General features: G+C 38.9%; 1 protein-coding gene across 2 annotated transcripts in view; it reads left to right on the forward strand.

The window, feature by feature from the left end:
• Positions 1-18725, forward strand: part of MAP3K20 (mitogen-activated protein kinase kinase kinase 20) — a 107642-nt gene that overhangs the window by 24452 nt on the left and 64465 nt on the right. For both annotated transcript variants that reach the window (XM_056861460.1, XM_056861459.1), the window contains exons 2-7: positions 2148-2235; positions 4931-5032; positions 7976-8041; positions 10732-10760; positions 10846-10983; positions 16379-16465. In XM_056861460.1, coding sequence (XP_056717438.1) covers positions 2148-2235; positions 4931-5032; positions 7976-8041; positions 10732-10760; positions 10846-10983; positions 16379-16465 — 510 coding nt within the window. The remainder of the gene's footprint in view (positions 1-2147; positions 2236-4930; positions 5033-7975; positions 8042-10731; positions 10761-10845; positions 10984-16378; positions 16466-18725) is intronic.

The raw sequence follows: 18725 nt of genomic DNA on the forward strand, positions 1-18725 counted from the left end.
TGCAAAATCTCTGAAAGAAATCTTTTAACATTCTTAATGGGCAGCAGAATACATAATGGAGTAGATCTTCACAACGTTACCTGTTCCACAAACGCAGAACTGCACATTTAAAAATGTTTTCCAGTGAACGGCCATCTAAGATAGAAGGCGTTAGTTTAAATGTAATTGACAAGGATTATTTTTCCCCTCAGAGGAAATTTAGTAATATATATTGAATAATCCCCCAGTACATCCTGATATTTGAACATGGGGTACCAGGGAGCAATCTCAGGAATGATTATGATAAACCTCACTGAACAAAAAATTCTTTTTAACCTCCCCTAGTATCGTAGACAAAATAATTTATGAAAAAGTTGAGTAAGGATGATGCTACCTGTTTTATGTCCTGAGAAGCTGAAATAGAGTTATTTAAAAGCCTTTAAGGATGGAACTAATCTTCAAAGAAGCGTCTCTGTATAGATCTCTGAACAAAAATGACAAATTACAGATTATTGGCAGGCAGTTGAGCCCAGAACAGATATTTGTAATTTCAAAATACAGTTTTCAAATCCATGAAAGCCATTCAAATTCATATTTTCCATATGGTCACATATTTCAGTGAAACCTGGACTGAGGTACAGTCGTTATCAAATGTAAAATAGCTGACTCTAACTTAGCCTATTCTTGTACAAAAAATACTGTTATCTGCATACTGAAATACTGTCCGTATTTCAAGGATATGCCACCATTTATGTATTTATTTAAGATGTTTGCATATTATGTTCAAAGTGGATTATGATAACTTCAGTAAAGCAATAAAAGCAAATAATGTCTTTATAAAAAGAACATCAATTACCTGCTTAAATATTAAGTAGATATTATGCATGTAATTTAACTGCATGATTAGTAAATCTAATTAGTCTGTGAGTTCGGTTGTTTTTTTTTTTAACCTATTTGTCTTTAAAAATAGGAGCAACTATGTTTGGTCCTGTAGGAATTTTCTAGTGATGTTTATGTAAGCAGAGCCCTGACCCCTCACAACTGGGACTGACCAATATTGTGCCTAAACACTCACTTTATTAATTCCAAAGCCATCACTGGGGACCAGAAATCTGAATCATACATGCTACAATCAAATCTGGTAAAATCTAGGTTGTCATTCTATTAAAAATGGGCAAAAATGCTGTTCCCGTGTGGCATTAAAAATATATAATTGGATCAGAAGGTTTTGTTTCATTAATGGTAGAGCCTTCTTCGAATGTAAGGAACATTCCACTGGTGGAATACACTTCTTCCACCTGAGCAAAGCTTCTTGCTCTAGTGGAAGGTTCCTTGTGTTTGAGGAAGGCTCGCCTGTTAATGGAATAGATCCCATTGATGAGCTTAAGAAAAGACTCTGTACACCCTCCCCTAACTAACCTCCAAAGTTAAAGACGTCTTTAGTTGCAGTCGCTGTATCTAAATGCCATTACACAAGCTTTTGGAAAACAACCTTTTTTCTCTTGTAGAAAGGTTATGTAACTTTCCCCCCATCTATACACAGGCCTATAGCTTCAAAACGTCCGTCCTTAATTTGCCCAGCTTGCATTTTGGGGGGGCTTGGTAGCATACTGAAAATCAAGTCCAAGACTATTGAAATTCATGCAATGCAATGTTGCGCAATAATTAATTGTGGAATTATTGGACAGAAGGCAGAAATATCCTCACGTACCCTCAGAGAAAAGAAGTTGCCCAAGAAAATAAATCAGATTTCCATTCTGGTACAATTGCCTTTCACCAATGTGCTCAGAATTTTAAGGACACTGCTAGAAAACTAAATAATTGGTACCGGTCGATTGGCCCCACTGTTGTGGGGAGGAGCATAGCATACGAACATATGCTCCGTGGGTATGGGAGTAACAGGCGGCAGCTCTAAAAAGTATCACCATAATCACAGAAACCCAAACGGGTATATTTTTGGAGTCCCATTATGACATCTTTTTACCTGAGGATGGTCAGGAGTCCCATTTGTATAAAGTAGCCCTTGCTTTTTCAGAAAAGATCTTCTGGCAGGCATTTCTATTGTATTGATGTATTGTGTATGACTCATCCAGAGAGGGTTTGATTTATGTCCTCACATAACACAGCTTTTGTATTCACATCTAATACTTCCTTTGGATTTTGAACAGGCGGAGATACTCAGTGTGCTCAGCCACAGAAACATCATTCAGTTTTACGGAGCTGTTATTGAACCCCCCAACTATGGCATAGTTACAGGTGAGTTACAGTACCTTTTTTTCCCCTTCGTGGTTTGTTTTAGATTCAAAGAGATTTGTTCTTTTGAAAAATGCCTAAGCATTTCTTTCAGTCAATGCACTGCTTGCTGCCTTATGCATCTTTTGCGGAAAAAATACTTTAAAACAATGTAATAATTAGCTCCGTGTATTAATGTTGCTACTCTTTCTTATGTTTAATACTGCCGATAATCGATCTTGTGAAAAACATTTTTTGGCTGGTAACTGGATTTTCATCTTTAGAGGCCTTATCATGTTTCTTGTATTACCTGGAGGCCATTTTAAGAGCAAGTCAGGAGCTCTTGAAAGCAGAAACTAAGCCCTTCTTGATAATGCTGATACATTCCAATGCTTTCTGCAGTGCTTATAGAGTGGAAGATATTAAACTCACTTTCACCTTCAGTGAATGCCAGAAGTGGTGGTAGTGGTGAAGAGTCCTTGGTGCAGAAGAGCTTGTTCCAGCGTTACTTGTAAGAATTCCTTTACATCAAGGCCACTTCATCAAGGACAGCTTTATGCACGATCCCTCTCTAGAAGTATTTCCACGTTGTGAGCGTGTGTGCATATTTTGCAATGGTCAGCTGTCATCTCTCCCCTGTTAACATTGTACTCAGAAGGAAAGGTGTTGGGTTCGGCCTCTAGGGCCAAACCCCCTTTCTCTAGGTGCTTCGCCATGCCCCTAGACTGCTCCCCCATCCATCTGCCTCGGAATGATAGAATAGAGGTTTTCGCTAGACCTACTTCCTTGTCCTCTTTTTCTCTCCTGTTGTCCTACCTGGATAGGCAGTTGAATCCCTTTTCCTTGTCCTACCCTTTTTATATCACGTGAGGCAAGCTGTGTATGCTCCCTGAAGATTTCCAGTTTCTTGCAAAATCAGCATCTCTTGTGAAATGTCAGCGTCCGAAGTATCTGTTGCCATTGCAGTCGTATGAGGCATCGGGTGGCTCTAACCAGATGTTCCTGCCACTACTCAACACTGACTGCACCTGCCCAGTGGTGTGGTTTGGAGCCAGACTGGCATGGAGAAATGGCCCAGACTGAAGGTTTGATCAAAGAAGTACACAAGCAGTACTTGGATGAAGGGTATCTTAACCGGAAGCATGTAATGGGTTTAAAACAAGGCACGTCGATGTGCTTGGAAAAGGAAAGCCGTAGAAACATCCAACTGTAAAAACAGGAAGGGTAACTCAAACTGCATCAGGCCAAATTATGCATGAAAAAATGCTTACAGACTTCGATATTTTAACACCGTTTGCTAGAACATGGACAATAATCACTGCATTCATTTGTCATGTGCAGTGCATTCTATGAAGTTGCAGATATAGTCATTCTTTTGGTTGAAATTTTACGGATTTTGACATCTACCTTTGGAAACAAATGCCTACAATTACATCATTCACTACTAGAACATTAATGTTTTGTTCATGTTCCATGGTATGGATAGAATAAGAAGAATTCCTTCTTTTAAGCAGGAACAGTTTTAGCATGCAAGGGTTTCATATGCAAGTATTTCCCACTGTGCAGACTTTGGTCAGAACTGGCCAAATTTAACACTTGGCGGTGAGGAGGCTGCAGCTAGTGTTGCCAGGTCCCTCTTCGCCACCAGCAGGAGGTTTTTGGAGCGGAGCCTGAGGAGGGCGGGGGTTGGGGAGGGGAGGGACTTCAATGCCATAGAGTATGGGAAAGATATCCTGATATCAGGGCATGGAAGGCTGGAATGTGGCCATTCTTGTCATGCTTTAGACTACAGTGAATGAAACTATTAAAATTGCTTAAAGGAGTCCTAGCAGTTGTTATACATTTGCTCACTATGCGAGCAAAATGTTTTCTTGATCCCAGACCATTTAGATCTCACAGTCAGCAAAAGATTTTTAGACCAATCACATTGCTCCTATACATTGCTAAATGGATCGATTAGGTCAAGGGTGTCAAACATAAGGCCCAGGGCCAGATCTGGCCCCTTGAGAGCTCTTATCTGGCCTGCGAGCCAGCCACACACCCCACTCTCTATCTGGGCTGGCGAGGCATGGCCTCCAGCTCTCGTAATGAACGAGTTTGACATCCCTGGGTGAGGTGGCAGGCTTTTGTTTTGTTGCTGGTCAGTTCTTTCTGTAATTGGTCTCTTTCTCATTCATTTTTCATATCTTTACATTTTTTTAAGAGTCTTATATGATATCATATGGTTCTTTGTGTGTGTGTGTTAAGTGCCGTCAAGTCGCTTCCGACTCATGGCGACCCTGTGAATGAAAGTCCTCCAAAATGTCCTATCTTTGACAACTTTGCTCAAATCTTGCAAATTGAAGGCTGTGGCTTCCTTTATTGAGTCAATCCATCTCTTGTTGGGTCTTCCTCTGTTCCTGCTGCCCTCAACTTTTCCTAGCATGACTGTCTTTTCTTTAGTTACAATTAATGCTTGGGAAATTAAACTCTATGTTTTTCAGTGTGCTATTTGGATTAATTTTATCCTAATTTAATTCCTGCTAATTTGGAAGCTAAGATTGGAAATCACTGTTGGGGTAACGTTCCTTCAGTCTTAGAAGCACCCACGTTAAATTATTTTTGCTGTTCTTGATGGTTGTTAGCTTATTTGGTTTGTAAACAGCTCTAAGTGATTTTTGCTAGACGGGCAGAAGGTAAATCTAATAAGAAATTTATTTTGTTTTTATTTATTTAACAGAATATGCTTCTGCTGGCTCACTGTATGACTATATTAATAGTAACAGAAGTGAAGAGATGGATATGGATCATATAATGACCTGGGCAATGGATATAGCTAAAGGTAAGACATCAATTTACAGCACTAGGTAGATTAAGATGGCAAGTAATTTATAAAAGGCTGGTTCTACTTGCGTTCTGTTTTTCACATTTAGCCTTGGCGTCTGGTAGTTTGGTTGCCTTCCTTGAATGATCAGATATGGAAGATCCTGTAGATCAGTGATTCCCAAAGAGGAGCAGTGAGATGACCTAGGGGGGCACTAAGAGGCAAGGGAGCAGCAGGGGAGCACTAGAGGTGGGCCCCTTCAACTGTGTTGTTGGATAGGGTAAGGGGCGTTGAGGTTGAGTTTGTGGAACAAGGGGCGGTGGCCCGAAAAGTTTGGGAACCACTACTCTAGATGATACATGTTGTCACTATTTAAAAGATTTACTAGTTATAATAAGTATTTTCCCTGTCATCTTCTATCTAGATTTAAACTGTTCAGAAATATAGCTTTCTTTAGATTGATTCGACCATCATAAAATATCAAAATGTTTCCTATCAATTACTTCTTACAATTGGAAAACAGTTGAAAATGTGGGTTGGATCCTGTTGAAAAGATCTGTATGTGGAGGGAGAGGCATGATATATGCTGACTCCTCCCGACAGTAGCAGCCTTCTAGTTCCTTCTTTATGCTACTCCTGTGGGGAGCCCATTATGGTGGGCATTTCAAACTGCAGTTGGGTGGGGGAGGCAGGAAAGTTTTTTCATGCACGAGCCCGGGATGACACTATATTCACAAGGCCAATAGGAGGGGAGGTCAGAATTGGCTATTTAAAAAGCCGTTGCACCCCCTCCAGTTTTTTTTTTTTTTTTGCTATTTATGCTTTTGTAAGCAGTTGGGCTGAACAATCCTGAAGGGGAGGGCCGAAAGGGGTTTGGAGCAGGTGTGACCCCTGCACTGGCGTTAGTGCCATGTCCTGGCTAAATTGACACTAATGCCGGCGCAGGGCCACTTACGCCAGTGATAGGGAGCTGCACGGCAGCACCACGCTTGGGCACCAGCACAGCTGCCGTGGCAGCATTTCCCTGGTGTAAGGGCTCGCGCTGGCACCAAAGAGGGTGTTCCCAGGAGCAGGGCTGACTGTAGTAAGCTCCCTGAGGCCTTTTGCCCAAGGAAGGCCCCCATTTGCCAGCTCTTAACTTTCACCTGCAAAAAGCGAGGTGTAGCCCCTTGAAACTCAATGGAGCAGTTTTATGGGGTTTGGGGCAAAATACATTGCCCTTAGCCCACCCCAACTACCCCTCCCCATTATGATTGTGCTGATAGAGGCTTCTGAAGTGCCTCGTAATGTCTTTTCCTAGGCCCTCATTACTGTTCCATAGCACACCATGCCAAACTTTGATTCCTTGCAAGCACAGGCTCTCCATATATGGAAACACCTTGCCCATTGCTGTGAATAAGGAAGTCTTCAGAGTTCTGCTCAAGACAGCTTATGATTCAAAACCACCATATTGAAACACAAGCCATATATGCGGCGCAGGCACATAAATGGCAGAAACTTGCATTGGCAAGTCCCAAAATGTGGACTTGGGCTTGGGAGGCCAGGCATTTTTTATGTGTGCAGAAGTAAACCTGTGCAATCTTATTTTTTGGCTAATGCAGCATAATTTTTTAAATGAATTTATTCCTACATTGACATGAAACCCATTGCAGTGGACCCTTAGGAGTTTGTGCTAGTGGTTCTGGGATATGTTTATAATCACCGTATAGGTTTTTTATGGCATTTCTGACTAGAATTCATTTACCTTCCAACCAGGAGACTCAAGAAGTAACAGAGTTGGTGGAGATAAAAAGGGTTTTTAAAAGCTCTTTCTTACTGTATAGCATGCAGTGCAATTTCTTTGCGAACAGTTTAATGCCAATGAAAAACAAAAGAAATGTTAAGATATTTGAGCTACCTGTACTTCTTGTGTTCCAAGAAAGCATATCGTAGTTTCAGTTATGACACTCCAAATAATACTCAGTTACCATGTGAAATATGTGGATTTAAGCCAACCGTTCCTTTTTAAAATCAGTGGGAATGAATTAGTTTCGTTCCAAGATTGAGTCAATTGTGGATTGGATTGTTTAATCTTCTCCTTACTATAGTTACTCTGTTTCGACATGTCTAAGCTTTGTCTGTGTTTAGGTGTCTGTGGATATTTTAATCAGGAAATGCAAAAAACTAAACAAACAACCCAACGACAACCATGTAGTGAATATATTAAATGTACATAAATGCTTCTGTCTCTGAATTTACATTGAGTTGTACATTGTGGGTCTGTACACACATTAATTTCTGTGGAGAAATGTTTTTCTCATATGAGTCTTGAGAATGAATGTACCTGTCTTTCACTGCAAAGGAAAAGAAAGAAAGGAAAAGAAACAAAGCTCTGTAATGTGTTTGTTTAAATATGCTATCTCCCTAACCATCCAGTTGAAAGCCCCTGTTCCTTTGGAAGAATGGATTTGTACCACTGGCAAACAAATATAGTACAGCCTGGATCCTTTGTTACTTTCTCCCTTTTTTAATGGGACATGGCCTGTGTATGCCCAAGACTCATACAAGGTTGAGATTTCTCCCTGAGAACTAATGAATATGAACAGCTTAATGATTATTGGTATACAGTAGTCAGCCTGAACATGAAGGCTTTGTGCATATAGACAACAAAATGTACAGGAGATTTCCACGCAAGGCAAACAATATGTGTGTACAGTTGAAGCTGCCCCATTTGCGTAACGAGAGCTTTTCAGTCATGAAAGAGAAAAGCATCTTGAAGCCATGGAGCATGGTCGGTCTCACTGAAATCAGTGGGGATTCACTCTGAGTATGTTAGAGCCGTCTTACCTGCATTCGTTTTCTGAACTAGATACTACTAATAATGTAAAATATAATAATGTTATAATATTATAATATATAGTAATTATAATAAATGCTCATACTATAATAAAACAATGATGTTTTGTCTCATGTCAATTTTAGGAATGCATTATTTGCATCTGGAGGCTCCGGTCAAAGTAATACACAGAGATCTGAAGTCCCGAAATGGTAATACAGCCAAGAATGTACACATTTTGCTTTGTTGCGTTGGGATTTTAATGTTAGTACTAGAAAGCAGAAGAACACAACTATAGCTGTAACCAAAATGTGTCCTAAATGTGTCAGACAGACAACCCTGTGGAATAATAATTAAAAAAAACCCTCTTGATTTAATTTACCTTTTACCCTATTTGTCCTCCAAGAAAACGTGCTTGGGTCCTTCTCCTTCCAATTTACCCTTCTGCAGTGTTGCTCAGAGAAACATGGTTATGTCTTGTAAGTACCTCCAGGTCATGGCTAAAAGTCAGAATATGATTCTTTGGAAGTTGTATCACTCGTTCCCTCTGAATTAGGACTACAGAGTGTTCCTGTGTATTTTAAACATTTTTCTTGACCTCTTACATTATTTTGTTGTTGTTTTTAACATGAAGGTGGTGATTAGTGCGATACTAGCACAGAAATCACAGCCAAAATTTCTTCAGAGGGCAGCCGCGTTCTGCAGTCGATTCAGAGGGCAGCCGGTTGTTCTGCAGTCGATTCAAAGGGCAGCCGGTTGTTCTGCAGCCGTGTTGTTCTGTAGCTAGATTCGAGTCCAATAGGACCTTAGAGGCCAACAAGATTTTTGGGGTAGGAGCTTTCGAGAGTCAAAGCTCCCTTTGTCAAAATTTCTTCAGTTTCTGATTGTGACAGGCCTAGACAATTTCATTATGCATCCTGAATTTGCTGACAGATGCATCTGATGAGCTGGAGAAAGGGTTATGAGAATTTCCTCCATTAAGTTTAATTAGTGGCCTACTAATTATATAGGGTAGAGAACAAGATAATCTGTTGGCACCTTCCGTGTGCTGGTACTTTTCTCATTTATGCTACTGAAAGCAGCAAGGGATTTGCAGTGTCGTGTCAATGCACTGTGGTTTCCTTGACTTGTCTGTAGACCCTTTTTGCTACACGATTAGTTAAACGTTCTGCAAAGAACTTTGGTTATTTCTTATGGTTTGTGCCCCAGAGGTGGAGGAGCTCAACTAAGTTCTTTAGTTTTCTAGATTTGTAGTTGGTAATTACAACTCATATTACTTTGTGCCTGTTTGGCAAAAGTGCATTACATTATGCCAACTTGCCAAGTGGGATTAGTACAGTAGGGTATTCCCAGAGGTGATGTGCCAAGTGGAAAAAAGAGATATTTTTCATAATGGTGATGTTGTTGATTGTTGTTTTTATTATACCTTGTGTGTGTGTGTGTGTGTGTAAAGTGCTGTCAAGTCGCAGCTGACTTATGGCGACCCCTTTTGGGGTTTTCATGGCAAGAGACTAACAGAGGTGGTTTGCCAGTGCCTTCCTCTGCACAGCAACCCTGGTATTCCTTGGTGGTCTCCCATCCAAATACTAACTAGGGCTGACCCTGCTTAGCTTCTGAGATCTGACGAGATCAGGCTAGCCTGGGCCATCCAGGTCAGGGCTTTATTATACTTTAGTTAATATTTTATTTGTACTGTTTTTCTTGGGTGCTGTTTATGACCAGGGAAATCCAAAATCAGTTTTCTATTCTTGAACACATGAAGCTGCCCTTACTGAATCAGACCCTTGGGCCATCAAAGTCAGTATTGTCTACTCAGACCGGCAGCGGCTCTCCAGGGTCTCAGGCAGAGATCTTTCACATCACCTACTTGCATAGTCCCTTTAACTGGAGATGCCGGGGATTGAACCTGGGACCTTCTGCATGCCAAGCAGATGCTCTACAAACTGAGCCCCTTCCCTACCCATGTGTAAAATATCTTATATTTGTCTTACGGTTGGTGACAGGGTCAAAAGAAAATGTTAGCAGGTAGGAGTGACGTTTACTTGCCAAGCATCAGATGGATTCAATAACTATTATGACAGCATTTTTTAGACGTTTACTGGTGAGAACTCTAAAATTTTGAGCAGTGATCTCAAAAACCTTTTCTGACATAGAACAATTGTAGGATGGATCAAACAGCTGGGAAGCTTTTTAAAAATATTTTTTCACATAATGTTTGTCTTTAAAAAACCTGTAGAATTGGAAACACATCGACATGGACAAAAAAATGAGAGCAAAATAAATATTCATTACTTTAAAACTGACACTAAAGCAAAATGAATATTAGTTTCTACAACATCAGTGTCAAAGGTATAAATTAAAGTAAATTATAGAGCAAGAACGAATGATTAAGTTGCTAGTGCTGCAAGCACATTAGGTAACAAGGCAAAATCAGGACATGAACACAACAGCCATTTAGCTGTTTCTTGTCCCTAGCATCTGTTCAGAGGTACACTGGTTATTTATAGCAATGTTGCATTGAACTGCCATGGCTAGGTAGATTGTGATGGCAAGTAATTTATAAAGGGCTGAGTCTGCTTGCGTTCAACCCAGAAGGCATTCTGTTTTTTACACCAGCCTTGACGTCTGGTAGATTGGTTGCATTCTTTGAATGATCAGATACAGAAGGTCCTGTAGACGATACAGGAAGCAATTTTCCTCTAGGCTGGATTAGTTAGGGATCTTGGAGGATTTTTTTGGCCATCTTCTGGGCAGGGAGTAGGGGTCGCCAGGAGCGTGGGGGGAAGCAGTTGTGAATTCCCTGCATTGTGCAGGAGGTTAGACTAGATTACCCTGGTGGTCCCTTCCAACTCTATGATTCTATGATTTGTAATGCCATTTTCTGTTGTTTCTTTATTTCCAGTGGTTATTGCTGGAGATGGAGTATTAAAGGTAGGAATATTTCAGTTATGTATAAAAGATATTTTCTGCTGAATACTATTTATCATTTTACTCAGTTGTGTACTGCTTTGTCTAGATCTGTGACTTTGGTGCCTCAAGGTTCCACTCCCATACGACACACATGTCCCTAGTTGGTACCTTTCCTTGGATGGCTCCAGAAGTTATCCAGAGTCTTCCGGTGTCAGAGACATGTGACACCTATTCATATGGTGTGGTGAGTAGCTTGTTTCTTTACATACCATGATCTGCCAAACATATTTAACACAATAACTCTTAGTTTGGCATAGGCCCAGTTAAGACATCAAGAACAAAGGCAAGAAGGATACAGATCTTAGGTATTCTTCCAGATCTATGAAGCATTCAGTGTGTGCTATGTACCACAAAAAAGTATGTGTCTGCCATACATGCATCTATATGGAGTCTCACAGCTTCTGTGTTATGTGCATTCTTTCCCTCCCACACAAATATTTATATTCCATTCTTCTATTTCCCCCCCCCCCCTGCATGCAGTGCCGGATTTACGTATAAGCCAAACAACCTATAGCTTAGGGCCCCACTCTCTTGGGGTCCCCAAAAAAATTTAAAGGAAAAAAACAACTGGATGTACATTTCCAAAATATAAGATAAAAAACAAATAAAATAAAACTTACATACAGCTACAGTGTTTGCATTATTAAGTTTGTTATAAATAAAAAAATCATTTTAAGTTAGAGCTTAATAATTATTTCACTATTAATATACTTCTTAATATTTCAGTTCAACAATTACTTTGATAAAATATATATTTTGTTATGTGCAAATGGCTTTAGATACCTATTAGGTCCATAAATTACCATATAGCATATATTCAACACAAAAAAACAGCAACAATTTGTTGTTGACAAAGGACAGCTGGACATATAAAGGGCCCCATTACCTTCAATAGCTTAGGGCCTCATCAAACCTAAATCCGGCCCTGCCCGCATAGCCAGTGGGGTGCTAGTTGTGTCTGTTTCAGTGAACCTATTTGGACATGTCTCCACACCCTTCTTTTCTCTGTCCTAGTAGGTTCAATATTCAGGGCTAGGAAAATCCCACTTTAAAATAAATAGGTATCACATAGATCATCATCATCATCATCATCATCATCATTTTTATCCAACTTTCAGCCCTTTCAAGGGGCACCAAGGTGGCTAACAATTTAAAACAAACATGATAAAATAACATTTTAAACCCCTTAAAATTAACTTCCCAACACACATCATTAAAACAGTTTAAAAAACGGAGTTAAAATACATACAAAACATGAAAACAGCAAGCAAAACATTGGTTAGGAAGGAGGGATCATTGAGGGAATGCCAAATGAAACAAAAAAAAAGTCTTCACCTGATGGCAGAAGACTGCAGCAGAAGAGGACAGGTGAATCTCCCTGGAGAGAGAGTTCCAGAGCTTTGGTGCCATGACCAAGAAGACCCTCTCCTGGGTTGCTACCCATCTACTCTCAGAAGGTGGGAGCACCTGAAGGAGGGTCTCTTTGGAGATGAGACATTCCCTTCTGTTTGCATAAAGGGGAATGGTGATGGTTTGGTGTATTAATGTTGGAGTGTAAAGTCCACACTCATCACCTTTAAATATGGTGGTGTAATGGGGAGTACCAGTCACAAAAGCCGACAGATGCACTCTTAGGCCATGATGGTGCAGATGCTTCCTAATTCTTTCTCAACCTCAGACATAAAATGCAAGTTCTAAAGTTACCTTGTTCTTGGTGAGGTGAAATCTACACCACTAGAGAGGAGCCATTCGAGTACAAATATAACATATATTTGTTTCTCATGTAAAATGATGATCTTTATCACACTTTGGGTCTAGTATAAATAGGCTGAATTGCTACATCACCACAATAGGTAATTAAAAAGGAGAGGCTCATTTCTCTTTCTCAACTTCTCCATTTTAAGCAGTACAAAGAGTTAGAAAAGTTCTGTGAAAGTATGACATATATTCAAAAAAGTTTGTCATATAAATTGTATATTGGCTAGTAATTTCAGTATTAGGGACCACATTAAAATACGGGACATAGATTCATATTAGGTATTTGTGGAGCAATAATGATATCCTTGTGCATGTTTGGACTCCTGGGTCATTGTTCCAGTTAAGTGCATTGGGTCAACTTCTCTAACCACCGGCTTCAGTGAAGATTTCAATTTAGCACACCTTTGACTTTTCCCAACAGAACAATGCCAGCAATGAGTATGTTTTAAAGATAAAGAGTAAAATCACGGAAAACGTGTGACTTAATTTTTTTCTTTTAAAACAATCTCATCTATAAATACAGGTTTTGAACAGCCTAGTATCACAATCTAGAGCACTTACAAGTGGCTTTTGTGCTAGACAGACATCTGCTTTTCATCCGTTGAAGTGCAGCTGAAATTCTGATAACAAAGAGCAGAATCCTTTTCAAATGTAAACGAGTAAGATGTTGAGAAATGGCATTCTGTTGGCAGAATCCTTGGCCTTTCTTTCCTGGGTGTTCTGTGCCAGAATGGGTTGTATTCATTGAACTATTACATTGTTTTCTGTCTTCAGTTTACTGCGTAAAGGGGAAAGTGCATTTTCCCACCATAGTACAATATATGGCTGTCGACCCATAGGTCCAAGTTTTTCCTTGGTCAAGCAGAAGTTGCCTCTTCTGATTAGGTCAGATGAAAATGAGGAGGGATGGCAAATGTATTATACTCCTTTGTTCATTTTCATTCTCTGACTTCCCAGCTTGTCCCCCCCCCCCACACACACACACACTTTTGTCAATTTGAGATCCAGCAAATAATTTTACGAGGTTGGGATGTTTAAGGGTACAGATCAAATGTTCCCTTTATTGAGAGTAAGTTCCATTGAAACCAGTTGGGTTATGGCTGCGTATAAAAGTGGACAGGAAGATTTATTTGTAAGTGGTTTCCACTGAAATGACTGAAACACACTTCTGTTAAACGAGTTTAAAATCAGGGTTTAAACTCTTTACCAAATAGTTGGCAGACTTATTCAACTAACTCAGATCTCAAGATTCTTATGAACCACTACATAATTCCTAATCTAAAACGTTGGTGCTCCAAACAGATACTGCTTGTCAGAATCTATCAAATATTTCTCCCGTAGCTAGACATGTCCTTTGGCATTAGGTAGAAAGTACTATTCACTCTTCTGTCTGATAGGAAGGTGTTTATGGGATAACGGTAACGCACAACAGTCAGAGTTAAACTCATAACCACATTCAATTTAAATATTAGTTCAACAGAATTCATTTTACCAATGCATTTGTATATTTAAATGTGTGTGTGTGTATATATACATATATACATACACACACACACACATATATATATATATATAAATTATAGGAGGATTTTGCAATAAATGTCATTTTGGAAGTAAATTCTGTCAGGATGCGTTGTTACGTTGAGGATACATATTTTCTCTCTAATCATACAGTGAATGAGAGAGAAGCTTGTTTTAATCCAGGTTATAAAAAAGGTGTTTATACTATGTCAGGACAAGTTTGTTTATTGCTGATATCCAAAGGCTAAATTAACCAAAGTATACTGATTCTATGCAAAGCACCCATGTTTCTTTGCTTGTTACAGTTGCAATCACAGTTACTCCAGTCTAAGCCCATAGAAATTAATGGCTTAGACTAGAGTAACTCTCTACAGGATTGTGTTGTCTGCTGAAATCCAGTGAGCCAATAAAGTTCCTTCACTGCAATGTACAGAAATACAAAAAGCCCCAAGGTATTTGGGAAACACTAGATTCCATAGCCAGCAAAGCTGAAGGAACTTTATTTGCATCTGACAGTGTAATTTTAGTCAACAATTAACTTTTAATTAATGAGTTTTTTTCTTGCTTATTGGATTTCTACCTCCCTTTTCCCTATAGTCTTCCAAGAGTCTCACAACATTTATAACACATTTGAATGAGTTTTATTTACTAAATTTCTGGATTGCTAATATTTCGTTTTTAAAACAAAGAAACAAATATGTTTTTATCTCTGCAATAGCTCACTCGCTCACACTTGTATGTTTCCAGTTGTATTTCTTTTGATCATTGAGGAATTTGGGTTTTATTTGTTTTTTATTGCAGCAGAATTAGAAGCAAACATTACAATTACATAGGAAGGGAGTTATCCCATGCCATAAGTTTTATTGGTATTTCCTTCCCCTTTCTTGATGGTTTTCTTTGCTGGCTGTTATCATAGCTGGCCTATTTTGAAATGATGTATCTGAAGTAATACATTTGCACTGATATATGTTCTTAGTGGCACGAAGGAGAAACCCCTCCGAAAAGCTACACAGATACTTACCCAAGCAGGGTAGGCAATCCCTATTTTGTAGCAGAGACACAGATAAAAGCAGAGGCAAAAAAGCAAGCTAGAGAACAAGGAACAAACCAGTTTGGCATAGGGCAACCACGTTAAGCTTGAATACACGTAACAATGGATGGAGAACCTCATCTCTTGTTGAAAACCTAGCTAATCTTAATTGTGTTCTTCCCAAGCATAAGCAGTATCTGTCAGTATGTTTGTATCTTCCTACTGAATTGGCCAGAATCCATAAAAAGGTACGTGGACAACTTGAACGCCACCCAAATTTCAGGTTTATACAAAGGGTACTTGGAGTTCTTAACTACATGATTAGCTTTAAAAAGGATGAGCAGGCTTTTTATTTTAGCTGGACTAAACTGTATATTTTACAACCTGTACTCATATAAGTGTGGAATAGCTATCTAAGGAAGTCTGAAGAGCAGTGTACATAAGGTTATAAAGAACATTGCTTGGTTGAATTCCAGCATACTCTGCATAGAAACCGAGGATGATGTGGTTCTTGCTTTGATAGACTAGATTAAGTTTAGCGTAACATTGAATGCTATGTGAATGCAAATCACTTGAGATCCTGCCATGCCAGTAGGAGTAAGTTGGCACCCTAATAGTGAAAATGTGGGTTTTGTATATTTTCTTTATGTCTTCTCTTGACTAAAAAGGAAATATGGTTGTTAAATAGTTAAATATAAAGGTATACATTTTCTCTGTTGTGATACCTTTTGGATTGATTCAGAAAGATTTTTTGAAGGTGGAAGCCATTTTTTAAGCTAGTCACACAGCACCTGATGTTTTGAAGCATCTCTTTTTTTCTTACAGAAGTGCCCAAGGAAGAAATAAACAGGATTAGAGATTAGTTCCTAAGAAACAGGTTTTGTACAATGTAGTAGATAGTGTAGCTATGTTACAGCAATATTATCTAGCGTAGCTTGAAGAGGAGAAATGCAATGGTTGACATTGTTCAACCATCAAACTTGAACGACTAAGGAACAAAAGAAGGTTGTAATCTTGAATATTTCACAAAATCCTGTTCAACGCCTCTTGATATTTATTAAATCAGAGTTTATCGTTAAAAAAAACCTAGAGAGATATATTAAAAATTAATTTAGCATGGGGATCTTAACATACAAACATGTGCCTGCGTTCCTGCAAATGGGATCTGGTTGCTTAGTAATTGGATACTGATAATGCTGTTTCAAGGTTTAATAATGTATTTTAAATACAAAGTACAGAAATAAAAATTCTTTTTCTCCCCCTGTTCCAGGTTCTCTGGGAGATGCTAACAAGGGAAGTCCCCTTTAAAGGCTTGGAAGGATTACAAGTAGCTTGGCTTGTAGTAGAAAAAAACGAGGTAAGACTACGTTTCTACATTCAGGTACATAGATCAGAAAACAGTATTGGGGTTTTGCAAAAGACTTTTTCATCTTCTTCAAATTGAAAGTAAGTTCACGCGTATGGAAAGATTAGCAGTAGGAGCTAACACAAAGGGTCAAAGTGATGTTATTCCTCATGAATGGACCCTTTACATCTAATTGTTGCAGCTTCACGTCGTGATGCTGTAGATCAAAAATTGTACAAGTACTGTACTAGTTTCTCAGTCTCAATTGTAAAACCTAGGGGTTTGTTCTTAGTGATGAAAGAAGCCATTGCGTCCAAGGTAGGGGAACAGTTTAACTCCATCTCCTGCGTTTAGGACATCTTTAAACTGGCCGGGAGTTGATATATCTGTAAGAGACCTTCAGCTACTTCAACTTAACTCTCCCAGCAGGAGTCACTATAGTACAAGAAACTGCCACTTAGATGAGGATTTCAAAAATAAAAGAAGAAAAAATAGTTTTAAAAAGAGGGAAATTACAGTTTTGCCACCTACGTTCTCCACTACATTGAAGATGAGCTTCTCACTGGTACTTGGTAAGGCTGTGGCATAGTAGCAGGCTTCCTCATGCGGTGTCTTTCCATTTCAAAGGAACTTCAGTGGCGTAAACACCCTTTGTACCGTGTTCCCAGCCTCGCTTTTCTTCTTCTTCCTACAAATTGAGGCTTTCAGGTAGTTGAACATGTGAGCGTATATTTGAACACATGGCTCCTTGATATCAAAGGCAGGAAGTACATTTTTTAAAAAATTGTAAGGTTGCCGCTGTAATGCACACAGGCAAAGTATGGAAACCTTTCTGTAGGCAGACTGGTAGGTTGGGTACCATTATAAAAAGCAACTCTGCAGTGACTTCTGGAGTATGGCTTCTTTATTCTTTTATGCACTTTGTTTCCCAAGCTGTTTTGGAATGTTTTAAGTGTGAGAATTAAATTATTGTCATGGCATATGATTGCATGAAGACACTAGTAGCATACTGTCTTTTAAAAGTTTTGTTTAAAATTAAATTGGTTGAAATATACTTGAGTCTATATGGAATAAGTCAACTCTGTTGAGAATGTTCTCTTCATCCAGAGTAGCTTTATACATGTAACTTCCTACAAGATAATGTTTTGTAAGAAAAAGATGTAGCGGGTGCCCACAAATCAAGAACTTGGTTGTTTTTGCTTTTGTTCGTCCCTCCTGCTGCCATCCCAGCTAGGGCAGGGCTGGGACAAGGAAAGGAAATCCTCAACATATATCAGTGATCTGAATTCCTGTTTCAGATATATGAATCTGTTATACAGGTTGAGTCTCCCTTATCTGGACTGCTTAGGACCAGAAGTGGTCCTTATTTTGGATCTTTCTGTATTTTGGAATATTTTTGAATTTTTCATATATACGTAATGAGATATCTTGGGGATTGGACCCAAGCCTAAACACAAAATTCATTTATGTTTTATACGTATTTTTATATATACTTTATACACATAGCCTGAATGTAATTTTAAACAGTATTTTTTAATAATTTTGTTTACATTGAACCTTCAATGTTGCTGCTGAGGGCCTGTGAGTAATGCCTGCATGCCAGCTCAAAAGGATCGGTTTTCGGATCAGTCCAGATAGTGGATGTCTGGATAAGGAATACTCAACCTGTATATGTATAGTGGTATACCATATCTACCATTTAGGTTGCTACTCTACTATATATGGGTCATGGCATTACTGTGGATAATATGGATACCATCCAGCTACCGTTAAGCACTCTAAATTCCCACTGATTCCATTGCAAAGCTTTCACCCACTCAGAGAAATGGATCTTGAAGTGCTTGTGTTCCTAGAGTGTGTGCTGAATTTGACTCTCATGTGGGAGAAACATAAAAATACTACTTGAGGGTGCTTAATTTTGTAAAAAAAAAAATCAAAGTGCTGAAACAAAGTTTAAGAGAAACCAGAAGTATGCCAATAAACATGGGAGATTGTACAAGAAAAAATATTTATACTGGCTTAAAGTTGTTGGTTTTTTTGCCCAAACAAGTGTGCAAAACTTGCCATGCCAATGTCTTTTTAATCAAACCATACACTGAGTTTTCAAGTATGATTCAAAGGCAGAGTGTGATCATGTTGGTTATTTTTAATTAAATGAAATTCCAGATCGTAAAATGTCTGCTTTTGTCAACTGAAAAAAACCTAATGCAATAGTTATGTGTCTTGCAGTAACGGAGAGCCAACTTCCCTCCATTTGTAACTCTGCAAGCTG

The sequence above is a fragment of the Euleptes europaea genome, chromosome 15, assembly GCF_029931775.1.
Source record: "Euleptes europaea isolate rEulEur1 chromosome 15, rEulEur1.hap1, whole genome shotgun sequence".
Taxonomy (NCBI): Eukaryota; Metazoa; Chordata; class Lepidosauria; order Squamata; family Sphaerodactylidae; genus Euleptes; species Euleptes europaea.